General features: G+C 56.8%; 1 protein-coding gene across 1 annotated transcript in view; it reads left to right on the top strand.

The window, feature by feature from the left end:
* The first annotated feature begins 4982 nt into the window (after positions 1-4982).
* Positions 4983-14591, top strand: part of LOC134154693 (transmembrane protein 209-like) — a 66373-nt gene continuing 56764 nt past the window's right edge. Inside the window, exons 1-2 of the mRNA XM_062601376.1 lie at positions 4983-5049; positions 8870-8975. Of these exons, the coding sequence (XP_062457360.1) occupies positions 4983-5049; positions 8870-8975 (173 nt within the window). The remainder of the gene's footprint in view (positions 5050-8869; positions 8976-14591) is intronic.

Genomic DNA, 14591 nt, shown 5'->3' with positions numbered 1-14591 from the left:
GGAAGTGCCATGTGCCTGGCAGTTTTTGAAACCCCTTGGAGTTTAGGTTCAGCCTGCGGCAAGGATTTCTCACAGCCAGACCACTTAGTGGGAAACCATTACCGTGCTGTGTAAAGCAAATATTTTTCACCAGCATTGCATTGTATTTTGTGCCGGTCACATCCTTTCTGCTCAGAATATCACAATGCCTCTGTATTGCCCTGGAAAGTGGCATTTGCTGCAGATCCTTCAGTAGATGCGTGGAGGCCAACACATGTACTTCCAACTTCACCTGCACCTGGGAGAGGAGGAAAAAAAAAACCCAGTGTTAGTTTTTCAGCACACGTAGCCCAAAGCGTTTGTGGAAATAAATAGTACATGGGACTGGAGAGTGCAAAAATGTAGAGAGAGGTAAAGCCCTCAGAGGAACTCAAAATGAAAGGGGCCCACACAGAGGAAGACATTTGATTTTTTGTGTTTGATTATCACTCAACGGGCTCTTGAAAGAGAGTGAAGGAAATTCCACTGGATATCCTCGTCAAAGGGATGGGGCCGAACTCTTTTCACTAGTGCCATGCAACAGGACAAGAGGCAACGGGCACAAACAGAACCAGCGGAAGCTCCGCCTCAATATGAGGAGGAATTTCTTTCCTGTGAGAGTGACCGAGCACTGGGAGAGGTTTCCCAGAGACATTGTAGAGTCTCCTCCTCTGGAGAGATTCAGACCCTGCCCGGATGCAACCCTGTCTAACATGGTCGAGGTGACCCTGCCTGAGCAGGGAGGTAGGACTAGATGATCCCCTGAGGTCCCTTCCAACCTTACCCATTCTGTGATTCTGTGATATGCACCACACGTTTTCAGAAAACCCACCGACCATATCTACTTACACCACTGCCCAACCTGGACTCCTGCAGGTTGGACTCCTGTCTCCAAGCATCCCATTTTCCTTCACAGCTCAGAAAGGCAGTTTTATGGAGGACAAATCTTTTAGCCGCTTTCTGCTGAGCCTTCTCGATGGAGATGTATATGCATACACAAACACACACACGGGTACCACTTGCCCTGTCGAAACTTCCTTTTTTCCAGGGAAGCTCCTCTACAGGACTATGTAAACCAACCAAGAAGACCCTCACTGTCTTCCTGCATCGAGCACAATCAGATAAAGTCTCAGAAGCCAATAAATGACATTGCTGCCAGTCAGCACGGATGACATTCAAAAATGCTAGTGTTAGGCAATAGGTTTGTGGACACGCCAGCAAATGTTGAAAGCTGTAGAGAAACAAATCACAGTGCTGGGTGAGGAAAAGATCCTGGAGCAAAAAGGACCTCTCTGATGAGCTCCGTGCTTTGAAATAGGTCCTGTCACAAAGCAGGGACTCCAGAGGAACCAGTTTGCCCTCCTCCTCCGCCCATCCCTTTCCTTTGTCAGAGCCTGGGAAGCACACTGCATACACGAGTGGAAGGCCCACATCTCCAGTGGATCTGAGGAGCTTTCCTTCTCTGACAATACCTATGCAGACTCTTCCTGGGCCCTTCTGCGAATGGAGCCATTAGGAGCCACAGTCATCTCAGTGTGGCCGGGGACACTGGTGGGGAGTTCTTGTTTTCTTCTTGAAATTGTATGAGTAAAGAGAAAAGCAAGAACTCAGCCCATCCAGGAGAGCTCCTGCTGAAGGTGGCAGCCCAGCATGCCAAGAGGCCCACTTGTGTTCTGAGGCCGTACTTGAAGACCAGGCTGAGAAAATTGTGGGCTTTCGCTGAGGACTTTGGCTCCCCAGTATGGCTTAAGGCCTTTGTGATGAGGAGTTCCCGCACCCTTTTCCGATCTAAATCATGCTCCCATACAGGCAGCTGACTCTCTGCTGTGACAAACGTGGTCTGGAGGAAAAATCCAGCCCAAGATGTCTTTCTGCCTTGCTTGCTTCTGGTAGGGATCAATCTTTTCAAACAAACCAAAACCAGAACCTCTCATTCCTCTCCATGTTATAGGCTCCCCAAATAAGAGCTACAGAAGGACCAAAGCACAGGGAATGGCTGGGCAATAAAGTGCCAGAGGGTATTTGCTGCAGGAGGAGTAAGGCCTCTTGGGGAGTAAATGACCACATCTGAACTTTGTATGCACCGGGGCAGGCTGTGAGCTAACAGCTCTTGGTCAGGAAGGAGAGGCAAGAGAGAGGTCGCTGAAAGCCGCATCTCCTTGCCGTGCGGAGGTGAGAAGATGCCCAGCAGAAGTGCTTTGAAGAGGAAGAGAGAAGCCAAGCAAGGAACCGCATCTGGCCATGCCACACATTGACGGTGTGCTTTCAGCCGAAGGTGGGGGTGCGCTTCTGGAAGGACCAAGCGGACAAAGGCTTTGTGTCTCCTGCCTCTGGCTGAGGAAGCTCCCAGGCCCCAGGCTGCTGGAAGAAGACCCTGTTGGGGCAATCAGTGCATTTTTGGCTGTTCTGCACCTACTTGCTGCTGTTCCAGCCTGTGCTAGAAACACTGTGCTGAAGCACCAGCAGCTCTTGGAACACTGACCTCAAGCACTTAGTGAGCTGCAGTTTGCAAGCAGAACCTCCGTGTACTTGCTGCTGCTCCAGCCTTTGCAAGAGAGGCCTAGGCTGGAGTAACATCTCATTGGAATCGGACTCTCTCCTAAGCCAGAGGTCTGTCTGCAGAGAAGGCAGTGCCTGGCCTGGCCCTGGGGCCTGTGGGGCAGAGGCTCTGCGGGCTGGCAGAGGCCATGTGGGGTTTTCTGGGAGGAAAACATCTGCACTGGAGGAGAAGAGAGCTAAATTCCCTAATTCTCCCTCCCACCACACTTCTGTTCTGCCTTCCTCCCCTTCTCGCACCATGGCTCCACCGCCTGCTGCTTTTCCTGCCAGCACCAAATGCCCTCTCCCATGTCTATTGCCTGCCTTAGCCAACACACACCAGCCCACTTCTGGGGCACTTGGCTGTGCCCCAGAGAGCCCTCCCGGCAGCAGGGCACTGCCTTGGGGCACCCACCTCTTGGCAGGTGCCAAGGAGCAGCTGCCACAAAGGCTCCTGGGGCCAGCAGAGCTGCTGCTGCTACTGCTGCTGTGCATGGGCAGAGCAGGGGCAAAAGCACTTTCTGAGCTTCCCCACAGACCTGCTGACCCCTCAGCAGCCTCCCCAGTCTCCAGCTCTTCTCCAGCCTTGGCACCTCCTTTTCCCTTCCCCCAAAACAACAGCGTGGAACAGAAAGCCAACACTCAGGAAACCTCCTTGCCTGTGGAGTCGTCCCTGCCTTGACTTTCCTCCGGGCAAGCTCCTGGGGCTGAGCAGCAGCTCTGAGCAGCCTTGCCCCACACAGCCTCTGATCTGGGACAGCAAGATCCTGCCCTTCTGTGGGCTGCTACTTCCCACCATGGCTTCTCCACGCAGCCCTGCAGGCAGTTGCCCAGGCGGGCTGAGTGCTGACCAAGGCAGGTGGCAGAGGCATGGCCCTGGGCACCCTGACCTCCCAGGACACTGCTCTCAGCCACAGCCCTGGGCACACCTGGCTGCACGCACGCCCTGCTCGCACAGCCCTGCCGCCCTCCCCGGTAGAAGGGAGCCGTGCCGCCCTGTCCCTCGGACACTGTGGCAGCAAGTCCCTGCCCTAAAGCACCAGCTGCTCCACCGAGAGAGCTCTCTGGAAAGATGGCCTCAACCATCACCTGCGCGAGGTCTCCAGGACACCGCGAGCAGCCCAGCAGCACTGCCCTGCAGCCAGAGACTTCCCACTGGAAGGGCTCTGCCCATTTCTGCCGCAAGGAGCTCTCAGCTGCTGCCTCCCTCCTGAGCGTCCGGAGCTTCCCTCCGTTTTGTCTCAGCTCAGCTCAGCACAGGCAGGCAGTGCCCTCAGCACTGCGGCTCCTGGCAGAGGAGCTGCTCCTGCACCCAGCAGGAAAGTCATTTCCCCAGGCTTCTAGCAGTAAGTGAGCTGAGTCAGCCTGGGCCCCTCATTTCTTTGGGGAGAAGCCCTCCAGGTGGTGGGGCAGACATCTCCATCCCATGCACGCCACTAACCCCCAGGACGGTTGTGGGATTCATCCTGCTTAAGCTGCCGTGTGCCCAAAAGAGGTGCACAGAAGTGTGCGAGCTCCTTGTCCCCCCTCCCATTTCCAGTCCAAGGTGGTGGAAGGTGGGAGTCAGCTGCTGCCGTGGAAACACTGGGTGACACCAGAGGTGCCAGAGGTGATCCAGGGCATGCGCAAGTGCCTGCGAGCTCTCCCTGGGCAATGTGGAGAGACACAGACCCGTGTGTGGCATCATCTGGGGGCTCTGAGGGACATTCCCAGAGGCAGGATGCACCAGCTGCCCACGCCTGGCAGGAGGAAACTTCTCCTTCGGCACTGAGCCAGGGCTTTGCTGCCTGCCAAGGCCTTGCTGGAGGTTTCCCTGCCATCGGTCCGTTCTCAGCACTTCCTTGCACCGGGGGCAGCAGGAGCCGCAGCCTGTGCTGTGTCGCCATGGGTGGAGGCTGGTGCAGTGCCCCACTGCCCCCCTCCCCTCGCAGCCAGGTTTCCCGCATGGGGCCATGGCCGGGCTGAGCGCAGCCGCAGCGCCCAGCCCAGCCGGTCCCCCGGTGGGGTTATCCCTGCCCCAGGACCTCCCAAGTGCGGGGGTCACGGCAGCCCCACAAGTGCCCCGTGCAGCCCCTCCCCACTGCAGGGCCAGCCCTGGCCGGGGCCCCGGGGGTCCCGGTCCCCTCTGTGACATGGGCTGGCGTCACAGGGGACATCCCTGCCGGGTCACAGCCACCGCTGCCCTCTCCCGCCCACCCACGCACCCTCCCCACTCGTCCCGCACAGCCCGCCGCAGCGCAGGCGCTGGGGCTGCTCTGGGCACCGCTGTGCTGCCAGGAGCTGACGAGCCCCAGCGGGAGCTGGCGACGGGAGCCCGGGGCAGCGCGGGGCTGCGCTGAAGGGCGCAGCAGGAGCAGCCGAGCGGCCAGGAAGCCTTTGCAGGGACCCTCCCGCTGCGCGGCCAAGCCAGAGCGCCCGGCACGGACATGGAGCTCCGGGACGCTGGCCGCGCCACGCAGCGTGAGCAGCGGGTGCCCGTCATCCCCCCGCGGGGTAAGGCCTTCGCGACCTCCTTGCCCAGGATTGCTGTCGAGAGGCTGAGCGCCAAGATGGGCTGTAGATGCCCGGGGGCTGTGGGGAGCCTGGGCAGGCTGGGGGTGCCCCAAGGGTCCTCCGCTGATGGTGCCTTGTGGTGCAGGGGGCATGACGTTTCTTTGCCTTGCTTTGCAGTGGCCGTGCCCATCTGGGAGGGTGTCTCCAACTACATCCAGGAGAAGCTGGTGCTGAACAAGGTGGATGTGCCATCCTCTCCCTCCCCTCCCATACCCATGCTGGAAGCAGCACTGACCCCTCGGGGCCATGGGCCGCAATAGTCCTGCCCCTCCTCTCCAAGCAGAAGCAACCTCCCTGCAGAAGCATGCTGCAAATGACAGCTGTGCCCCAGACCGACTTCTCCCAAAAGGGAGGTGCCCAATGTGCAGTGCAGCTGCGGTTGCTGGAAGGGTGGGAGGCTTTCTGGGCCCTCTCTGGAGATCCTGGCAGAGTGCAAGGCCAGAAAGGGAGCCGTTCTGGGAAAGCCTTTTCTTCGTGTGCTGGAGGGGCGGCAACGTTGCCTTTGGAGGCTGAGGAGGAGGGGGAGGAAACTATGGGGAATGGCCTTCTCAGGGAGTTCTCCAGGGCTTCCGCCAAGCTTTCCAGAAGGCTCTGTCTTGCCCCTTTGCATGCCAGCCATGGGCAGGGCACCTAGCACCGTGGCCATGCTTGGAGAACAACTCTCTCTTTGTCTGTCTCCCATGCTTCTAAGGCTTCTCTCTACTTCTCTGGCTGCAGGATGTGAGAATTATTCCCCTTGGCACCTTCAGTGTTGCTACAAAACAAGTCGTTGCTGGCAAGAACGGTCCTCTGACTGTTCAGAGACCCGCATTTCGCCTCTCAAGCAACCTTGTGGATCTTCATGGCCTCAGCCATGAGGAGGCCTCTGTTGCTGGTAAGAAGGCAGACTGAAACCTCGGCTTCCCCTGGGGACATCGCGGGGCTGTGGCTCTCTGCTGTTTCCCAGGGGCTGTTAGAAATTGAGACTTGCTGCCCCGGGTGCTGAGCAGAGCTTCAGGGTGTTTTGATTGTCACAACATTATAATGCAGAATCCAACGAGAGTCTCTCGGTGTGTCTCTCTCTTGCACTGGCTCGAACGCGTGGCTCCATAGTGGGGCTTTTGTGGCTGCTGCTTCCAGTGCCGTGTAGTTGCCACTGTTGTTCCCCGTTGATGCCACAGCAGCCGTCTGCTCAAAAGGACAAGTCCTTCCTATTGCTTCCTAACACCGATGGATTAAGAGGCAGCGTGGAAGGCTGTTGTGCAGCCCATGTGTTTTCCTCCTCCTTTGGAGCCAGCGTGACATGGCACAGCTAAGGCTCGTCAAAGCTGGCATGGCCTGAGTGCCGGCACCATTCCTCTGTGCACTGCCTTCTGCTGGCAGCTGGCCCCCTTGCTGCTCTGCTTGGCCTGCCCTCCTGCCTCCCGCTCCCAGGAGATGGTCAGGGCTCGCTCTTGGTGTCTGTGCAGGGAAGGAAGCCCTGCGGTAGCCTTGTCCGAGGAGGCTGCAGAGTGCTTTGAATTTGGGTCAGGGAGGGCTGACAGGAGCCTCCTGTGGGGGCTTTTGTGGGGGTTAAAGCAGAGAGCTCTGCAGCTCCGTGCTGCCGCAAGACCTTCAGGCGCCCAGCACTGTGTGGGAGCCTGCTGAAGGGCTCCGTCCGTGACTGTGCTGCTCTTTGCTTGTTGCCTAGGGCGCAGGAAAGCTGAGACCCTGAAGTATCCTCACGTAGCCGTGGCCATCTCCGTGCCTTGGAAAACAGTGGCGGCCTGCGTGGAGGAGACCGTGTACCTTCTGTCTTGCTGCCTGGCCAATGGGAAGAACGTGACCCTTCTTTTCAAGGGCATTGGCGTGCTTCTCATTGAAGGCAAAGAGGTGACAATGTGGTTTTACAGAGGCTTTCTGTGCAGGCTGAATGCCTCCCCACAGCTGCTCAAAGCTCTTCTGGATGTAAGTCTGCCTTTTTCCACAGCTCTCCTTCTCACCCCTTTGCAAGCCTGGCCAAGTCCAAAGCAACCGCTTTCCCCCCACTGCTGGGTCCTGGGAGTTCTTTCCTGCTAGGCTTCCTCCAGAAGTCTTCCAGAAAGTCAGCCTTTCCTTGGGGTCTTTGTGTTAGGATCCCATTTGTCTCCAGGCCTCCTCTGGCCATGTTTGGGATTGTGGGGCAGTGCGTCCAACAGCTGCTCCTCAAGTTGCAGAAGACTCTCGGGGTTTGTCACAGACAAAGTCATTGCAAGCCAGGGCCTTTGCCCAGGTCTCCAGTGCAGCCGTGTCATTCAGCCTGGGCTTTCTGGTGCAGAAGACCTCTGCTTGCCTCCCTTGACTTCTCCACTAGGCAACAACTGCTCTCCTGCATCAGCCTCTTGGCTCTTGCCCTTGACAGAAGCCTGCCAGTGTTTCTGGCCATCTGCCTGTATTATTCCGCACCTGCTGGTCTGTAGAATGGAGGTGGGGGTGGCTGTGAGCAAGAGCGAGGGGTGTTTCCCTCTTTCTGAGTGGCAGCTTCTTCTCTGATTAGTGGAAACATGGTCTGCCCTTGTGCACAGCAAGGTCCTTTTCTTCGTAGCATCTCACCCATGTCTCTGCCCTTTGCAGATGCCAGAGATGAGGCATTCAGTTCTCGCAAGCACCCAAACAGCGGCTTCCCTGATCCATTCTGGCTCTCTCATTGTCTTTCCAACGTGAGTACTTTGGTTTGCTCCTTTCCACCTGAGTTCCGGGCTCACCCAAAGAGCAGCTCCTCACTGCAGGTTTGGTCGAGGTGTGTTGCCAGAGCTAGTGAAGGCTGCTCAGAATGTGCTTGCAGAGCAAGTCTTCCGAGGAGTTGGATCCCCGTGTGCTGCAGCCATGCCCTGGCTTTGTTTGGGCTCTGTGTGGGGGTTCTGCTGAGCTCTGTGCTGGCTCCCACCTTGTGAAGGCCTTTGTTCCACTAGGGGCCCAGGAATGGAGGCTGTTCTTTGCAGATGCTCTGCCCTGAGCTTGGGAGGGATTGCAAGGGCTGTGGAGGTCTAGATTAGAATTTCCTAAGAGGGTGGAAAGCTGGAGGAAAGGGGCCTTGTCTGATGTGCCTGCACAGGAGCCTGCTCAGGAGCTGTCAGACAGGCTGCAGTGTTGACCTGGAGGGTTTGCTTTGGAAAGCTGAGAAGGAGCTCTCTCCCCAGGGGTAGAGGGAAGGCCTGGAGCAGTGTGAGGAGGAAGCTTGTGGGCCTGCAGGCAGGCATGCTGGGTCCCTGCACTTCCTGAGGGAGTCCTGCAGGAGATGAGACCTGTCCTGCATATTCCCCCTTTGGGAAAGGCTGCTCTTCCTAGCAGCTGGGCCATGTGTCTGTTTGCCCAGAATTCACAGAAGCAGCAAAGGACACGCGGGGCCCTTCCTTGCGAGTGGTGTCTTTCTGGTTTACAGGTATGTGCTTGAGAGTGCCCCTCCAAGACCGTCTGTGGGAGCTGTGAAGCCCACGTGGGAAGAGGAGAAGGGACTAGATGTTGCCAGCAGCAAGGAAGGTAATGGAGTGGCTGATGCCTGGCTGGGCTTTGCACCTTCTCTTTTGTTGGTCCTTGGCAGGGCATTGGAGCCAAGGCTGCAGCACCGTGGCTCGCCTAGCATGAGGCACTAGAGGCAAGGCAGCTCAGCCCTGATGGGGAGTCGACAATCTGCTCACTTGTGCCAAGACTTCCTTCCACCTTCAAAGCAATTTGTTCTGCCCTTGCCTTCTGTGTTTCTCCTACACATTCCCAAAGCACAGCCTTTGGCTTGACTGTGTGTTTTCTTCCCTTCTGATTGCAGAGCATGTATCTGGCCAGCGCCTCCTCCAGCGAGAGAGGCAGCCTGAATCCAAAGTGGTGGCTACCAATGTGGAGGAAGGCACGGTGGAGGAAGAGCCTCGAGGCAGGTGAGACACTTGGGGGAATGGCGGAGGGTGACCCTGTAGCCTTGTGTGTCTTGGAGGGTGATGTTTCCCTTGGACACAAGGTCCTGAGGAGCTCTGAATGCCTTTTAAGCTCTGCCACGAGGACTAGGCCTCCCTCGCTGGTTGGGCAGACAAGAGCAAGTGCCTGGCAGAGCCTGCTCTTGGCTTTCTGCCCCCGCTGCCTCTGCTTCCAGCTTCCAGACCTTTGGGCAACTCAATGTAATTGGTCCTTTGGGAAGAGGAGGGCCTTTTCCCCTAGCCCATAGATGAAAGTAAGGAGAATGCTGCTCATCTGTGGAGAGCAGGGCTGGGTGTCTCAGGGCAATTTTGGAGGCTGAGGAAGAGTCTGCATGCCCTTGTCAGGCCTTGTGAGGAGCTAAGTGGAAAAGCTCAACTGGTGCGAGGTGCAAGAGGGGTGTGCAGGGAATGCTGCTGGAGGGGAGGATGCCTTGGGTGAATATCTCCCCAAAGCTGTGGGGTTTCCCCTTGGGCAATGCCCTTCCTTTGACTGCCAGCAGCAAGGAGGAAGGAGGGTCATTTCCAGGCAGCAGTCAGGGGTGGCGAGCAGCAGGCTCGAGAGGGTGTGGCCATGGCTCAGGCAGCCCTTAGAGGCAAGGACGAGTTGTTTGGGCACTTTGAAGAGGATGGGAAGGAGGGACATGAGTGCCTGAAGACGGAAGGACTGCAAGGGACAGAGCAGTTATTCCCGGTTCCCTTTCTGAAGCTTCCAAGAAAGCTTGTCCTTGGGGGCCACACAGCAGAGGCTACTGGAGTGCTCAGGACAGTGGGTAATGGTGTGTGCTGGAGCCTGTCCTTGGAGCTGACCCTGCTGCTCTCCTTGGTGCCTGGAGAAAAAGTCCTACTGTGGGCACCCAGAGCTTTCCCTCGGGCACGCTGTGCAGCCCTGGGTGTTTGGGTGGTGGAGAGTCTCTGTGTCACACTTCCCCACGGTGTGTATTTGCAGCATGCTGCCAGCAATTCAGCCTAGCTCTGCAAAGGAGGATTTAGTGGGCTGGAGGAAGCAGCTGCCAGAGGCCAGAGCGGGAGCTGGCGGGCCTGAGATTGGCTATCAGAATTCAAGAGAGGTAGGTGCTCCTGATGGAGGTCCTTCTTTTGGCAGCTTGCTTTCTGCCAAAGCATCGTGGTGTGGGCGCTGGCTGGACAAGAGCCCTTCCCATGGGTTCCTCTGGGCCCTGCGTGACTGTCCCCGGGCTTTGCTGTCAAAGGCGCTGCTTGTGCTCCACTTCTGCAGTGCATCTCTCATGACTCCTTCACTCTCCATTAACGTCTCCCAGCAGAGCCTCTGGGGCCCTCGCTCTAGTGGCCGTGGAACTGCTGGGCCTTTCTGCTATAGCAGATGGAGAGATTCTGTTCAGCGGTGTGATTATTCAGATGCTTGGTTCAAACAGGAAAGGGATGTTCAGCCTTGCTGGGCTTCCCTTCAGGGTAAAAGAGCACTGACAGGGAAGGGTCAGAGCAGAGGCTGAGAAAGAACCTTCCCTTCTGGGAAAACAGAGCTGCCGTAACCCCCACTGCCCTCTCTCATCCTCCCTAGCAGGACTGCCCTGCACATTGCCCTAGAGTTTAGTGAGCTGCCTTCCCCTGCACTTGCCTGCCTTGACTTCCCAATGCTCTGCTGGATTAGCCTCTTTGTGCTTGCCCTGGACATAATCCTGCCAGAGCTTTTAGACTTTTGCCTATATTCTCCTACAGCTGGTCTTGTGTAGAATGGAGGGGCTGCTGTGAGCCACAATGATGGGTATTTCAGAGTTTCTGAGAGGCAGCTTCTTCTTTTCTGAGTAGTGGAAACTTTAGCTGCCTTTGCCAGCAGCAAGATTCTTTCCTTGGCAGCATCTCACCGGTGTTTCTCACCTTTGCAGATGCTGGAGATGAGGGACTCAGTCCTCAAAGCCAGCCAGAGGAGTGAGACTGAGGCCCCTTGTGCTCTTCCAAGTATTTTTCCAACGTGAGTACTTTGCCTTGCTTCTTTTCCCCTGACTGACAAAGGCAGCAGCCTCTCAGCACAGGTGTGATAGGGCTGCAGTGCCAGGGCTGGGGGAGGCTGCTCTGAAAGTGCTTTGGGAGCAAGACTTCCCAGCGGCTGCATCCCAGTGGCCTGCACGCATGCTCTGCCTTCATACAGGGTCTGTTGGAGGCCCTAAGCCAAGATTTATGCTGTCTCCCACCACGCAAGAGCTTTATTCTGGACTGCCTTGATGCCTTTCTCTGTCTTTGTCACTGGGTGCCCAGCAGCAATCCATTGCCCATCCCGGAACACAGAGTCCTTGGGGCCACGGGGCAGTGACTAATGTAGTCGGCAGCACAGCGCGTAATGCTGTGCCTGGGAGCCTGTCCTGCCAGATGACCCTGCTGCTCGCCTCCCTGCATGGAGAGAAAATTTCACTGTGGTTGTGTCCAGAGCTCTCCTTCAGGCATGACGTGCAGCCCTGGGTGTTTTGTTAGGGGGTGATCCCCGTTCCTGTGGATGTGACCCCAGTCAGTGGGACCCACGTGCTTCTGCTACAGAACTGCCTTCTGCGGTAGAAGCAGGTGCCCAACTTGTCAGGCTGAAATGGGGACCCTACTGACCCTGTGCTCATGCCACCTCCCCGCGGTGTGTATTTGCAGTCCACCCCTAGGCACCCCAGAGTGCTCTGCCCAGAAGGCAGTGCCAGGCAGGAGGAAGCCATCATCAGAAGGTGGAGCACCTACTGAGTGGCCTGGGAATGAAGTGGACGAGAATGCCAGAGCGGTAAGTGTCACTGCTGGGGGCCCTTCTTTTCCAGCGTGCTTCCTGCAAAAGCCTTGTGCTATGGGCGCTGGCTCACAAGAGCCCTTCCCATGGGTTCACTGAGCCCTGCCCGACATCGCCCAGTCCTGCCTTCAAAGGCATCGGTGGTGAATGTAGTTTTGGAATGCACACAGTGTTGCACCTTGCTCTCTGTGAACACACCAGCAGAGCCTCTGTGGCCCTCCTGCTGGTGGCACTGGAAGTGCTGGGCCTTTCTGTGATAGAAAGTAAAGAGCTTCTGCTCAGCTCTGTGATAATTCAGATGCTTGTTTCAAGCAGGAAAGGGATGTTCAGCCTTTCTGGGCTTCCCTTCAGGGAAAAAGGGTGCTGACAGGAAGGCTCCCGGGAAGGCTCAGAGCAGAGGCTGGGGAAGAACCTTCCCTACTGGAGAAGCTTCTGAGCTGGCTTCCCCTGCGCTTGCCTCCCTTGATGTCTCCGTTCTGTCCTGGATCAGCCTTTTGGCTCTTCCCTTGACAAAAGCCTGCCAGAACATTTAGCTCTTTGCCCATATTCCCCTGCAGCTGCTCTTGTGTGGAATGGAGGGGCTGCTGTGAGCAAGAGCAAAGGGTCAACGGCTGTTTCTGCAATTCTGAGAGGCAGCTTCTTCTCTGAAGCATGGAAACATGGGCTGCCCTTGCCAGCAGCAAGATCCTTTCCTTGGCAGCATCTCACCTCTCTTTCTCACCTTTGCAGATGAAAATACACAGGGATTCAATCCTGACAGCCACTAAAGCAGCTCCGATTGTGTCCCCTGCACCTCTTCCAAACATGTTCCTAAGGTGAGTACTTTCCCTTCCTTCTTTCCCCTCTCCCTGACAAAGGCAGCAGCCTCTCCACACAGGTTTGTTAGGGCTGCATTGCCAGGGCTGGGGCAGGCTGCTCTGAAAGTGCTTTGGGAGCAAAAATTCCAAGCGGCTGGGTCCCAGTGACCTGCATGCATGCTCTGCCTTCATCTGGGCTCTGTGGGTGGGGAGAGGGTTCTGCAGAGCTCTGTGCTGCCTCCCACTATGCAGGAGCTTAATGCTTGACTGTCTTGATGCCTTTGTCCTTCTTCAACACTGGGTGCCCAGCAACAACCTATTGCCCATCCCTGAACACAGAGTGTTCAGGTCTTATGTAGCTGACAGGACATCAGGTAATGCTGTGCCTTGGAGCCTGTCCTGGCAGATGACCCTGCTGCTCTCCTCACTGCCTGGAGAGAGTCTCCCTTGGGCTCCTGGAGCTCTCCTTCAGGCATGACGTGCAGCCCCAGGTGTTTTGGTGGGAGGTGGTGCTCTGATGTGGCCGCAGTCAGTGGGAGCCCTGTGCTTCTGCTGCAGAATTGCCTTCTGCTGCAGGAGCAGGTGTGAAGCTGGTGAGGGCCAGGTGGGGACCCTACTCTCCCTGTGCTCATATCACCTCTCCGCGGTGTGTATTTGCAGGCCAGTGCCAGTCACCTTAGAGTGCTTTGCACAGAGTGCAGCAGCAGCGGGCAGGAAGAAGGAACGGAGAGAAGCCCGAGCACTAGCTGCATGTCCTCTGAGCGAGGGCCGTCAGAGGTCTGGCGTGGTAAGTGCTCCTCATTGAGTCAGGCCCTTCATGTGCCAGCCTGCTCTCTGCCCAGGCCTTGTGCTATGGGCGCTGGCTGTACAAGAGCCCTTCCCATGGGCTCTGCTGAACCTTGCAAGACTTGGCCCGGGGCTTGCCTTCACAGGCACCGCTTGTGCTCCAGGTTTGCAATATAGCTCTTGCTGCTGCGCCCTCCTTGAACACACCAGCAGAGGCACCGGGGTCCCAGTTTTGGTTGCCTCTGAACTGCAGAGCCTTTCTGCGATAGAAAATTCAGTTTCTGCTCAGTTGTGTGATTATTGAGATGCTGGGTGCAAATGAGAACGGGATGTTCAGTGTGACTGGTCTTTCCTTCAGGGCAGTAGGGTGTTTGCAGGAAGGCGCATGGGAAGGGTCAGAGCAGAGGCTGAGAAATAATTTTCCCTTCTGGGAAAAGAGACCTGCTGCAGCCCCCACTGTACCCTCCTGTCCTCCCTAGCAGGACTGCCATGCACATTGCCCTTAATCTTCGTCAGCAGCCCTCCCCTGCGCTGCCCTCCCTCAGTCTCTCCCCTAGGCAAGAACTGCTCTCCTGGATCAGCCTCTTGGCTCTTGCCCTGGACAAAAGCCTGCCAGAGCTTTTCCCCATTTGCCTGTATGTCCAGGGAGCAGCTATTGTGTAGAATGGAGGGGTTGCAGTGAGCAAGAGAGAAGGTTGTTTCTGCTGTTCTGAGAGGCAGCTTCTTCTCTGAACAGTGCAAACATTGGCTGCCCTTGTGAGCAGCAAGATCCTCTTCTTGGCAGCATCTCACCTGTGTTTCTCCCCTGTGCAGATGCTGGAGATGAGAGACTCGATCCTTGCAGCCACCAAAGCCCTCGATGTCCAGGCCCGTACTCCCCGCCGCCATATGTTTCCAACGTGAGTATATTTGTTGGCTCCCTAGCCTCCAGTTTAGCAAGAGAGCATCTTCTCGGCGCAGGTTTGTTAGGGCTGCAGTGCCAGGGCTGGCGAAGGCTGCTCTGAAAGTGCTTTGGGAGCAAGACTTCCCAGCGACAGCGTCCCTGTGACCTACGGGCATGCTCTGCCTTCATGTGGGCTCTGTGGGGGGCTTTGGCCAACTCTGTGCTGGCTCCCACCACACAAGGGCTTTATTCTGGGCTGCCTTCATGCCTTTCTCCTTCTCTGTTGCTGGGTGCCCAGCAGCAATCCATTGCCCATCCCGGAACACCGAGTCCTTGGGGCCACGGAGCAGTGGCTAATGCAGTTGACAGGACACAGG

The sequence above is a fragment of the Rhea pennata genome, unplaced genomic scaffold, assembly GCF_028389875.1.
Source record: "Rhea pennata isolate bPtePen1 unplaced genomic scaffold, bPtePen1.pri scaffold_33, whole genome shotgun sequence".
NCBI lineage: Eukaryota > Metazoa > Chordata > Aves > Rheiformes > Rheidae > Rhea > Rhea pennata.
This window is presented reverse-complemented; position numbering and strand designations above follow the sequence as displayed.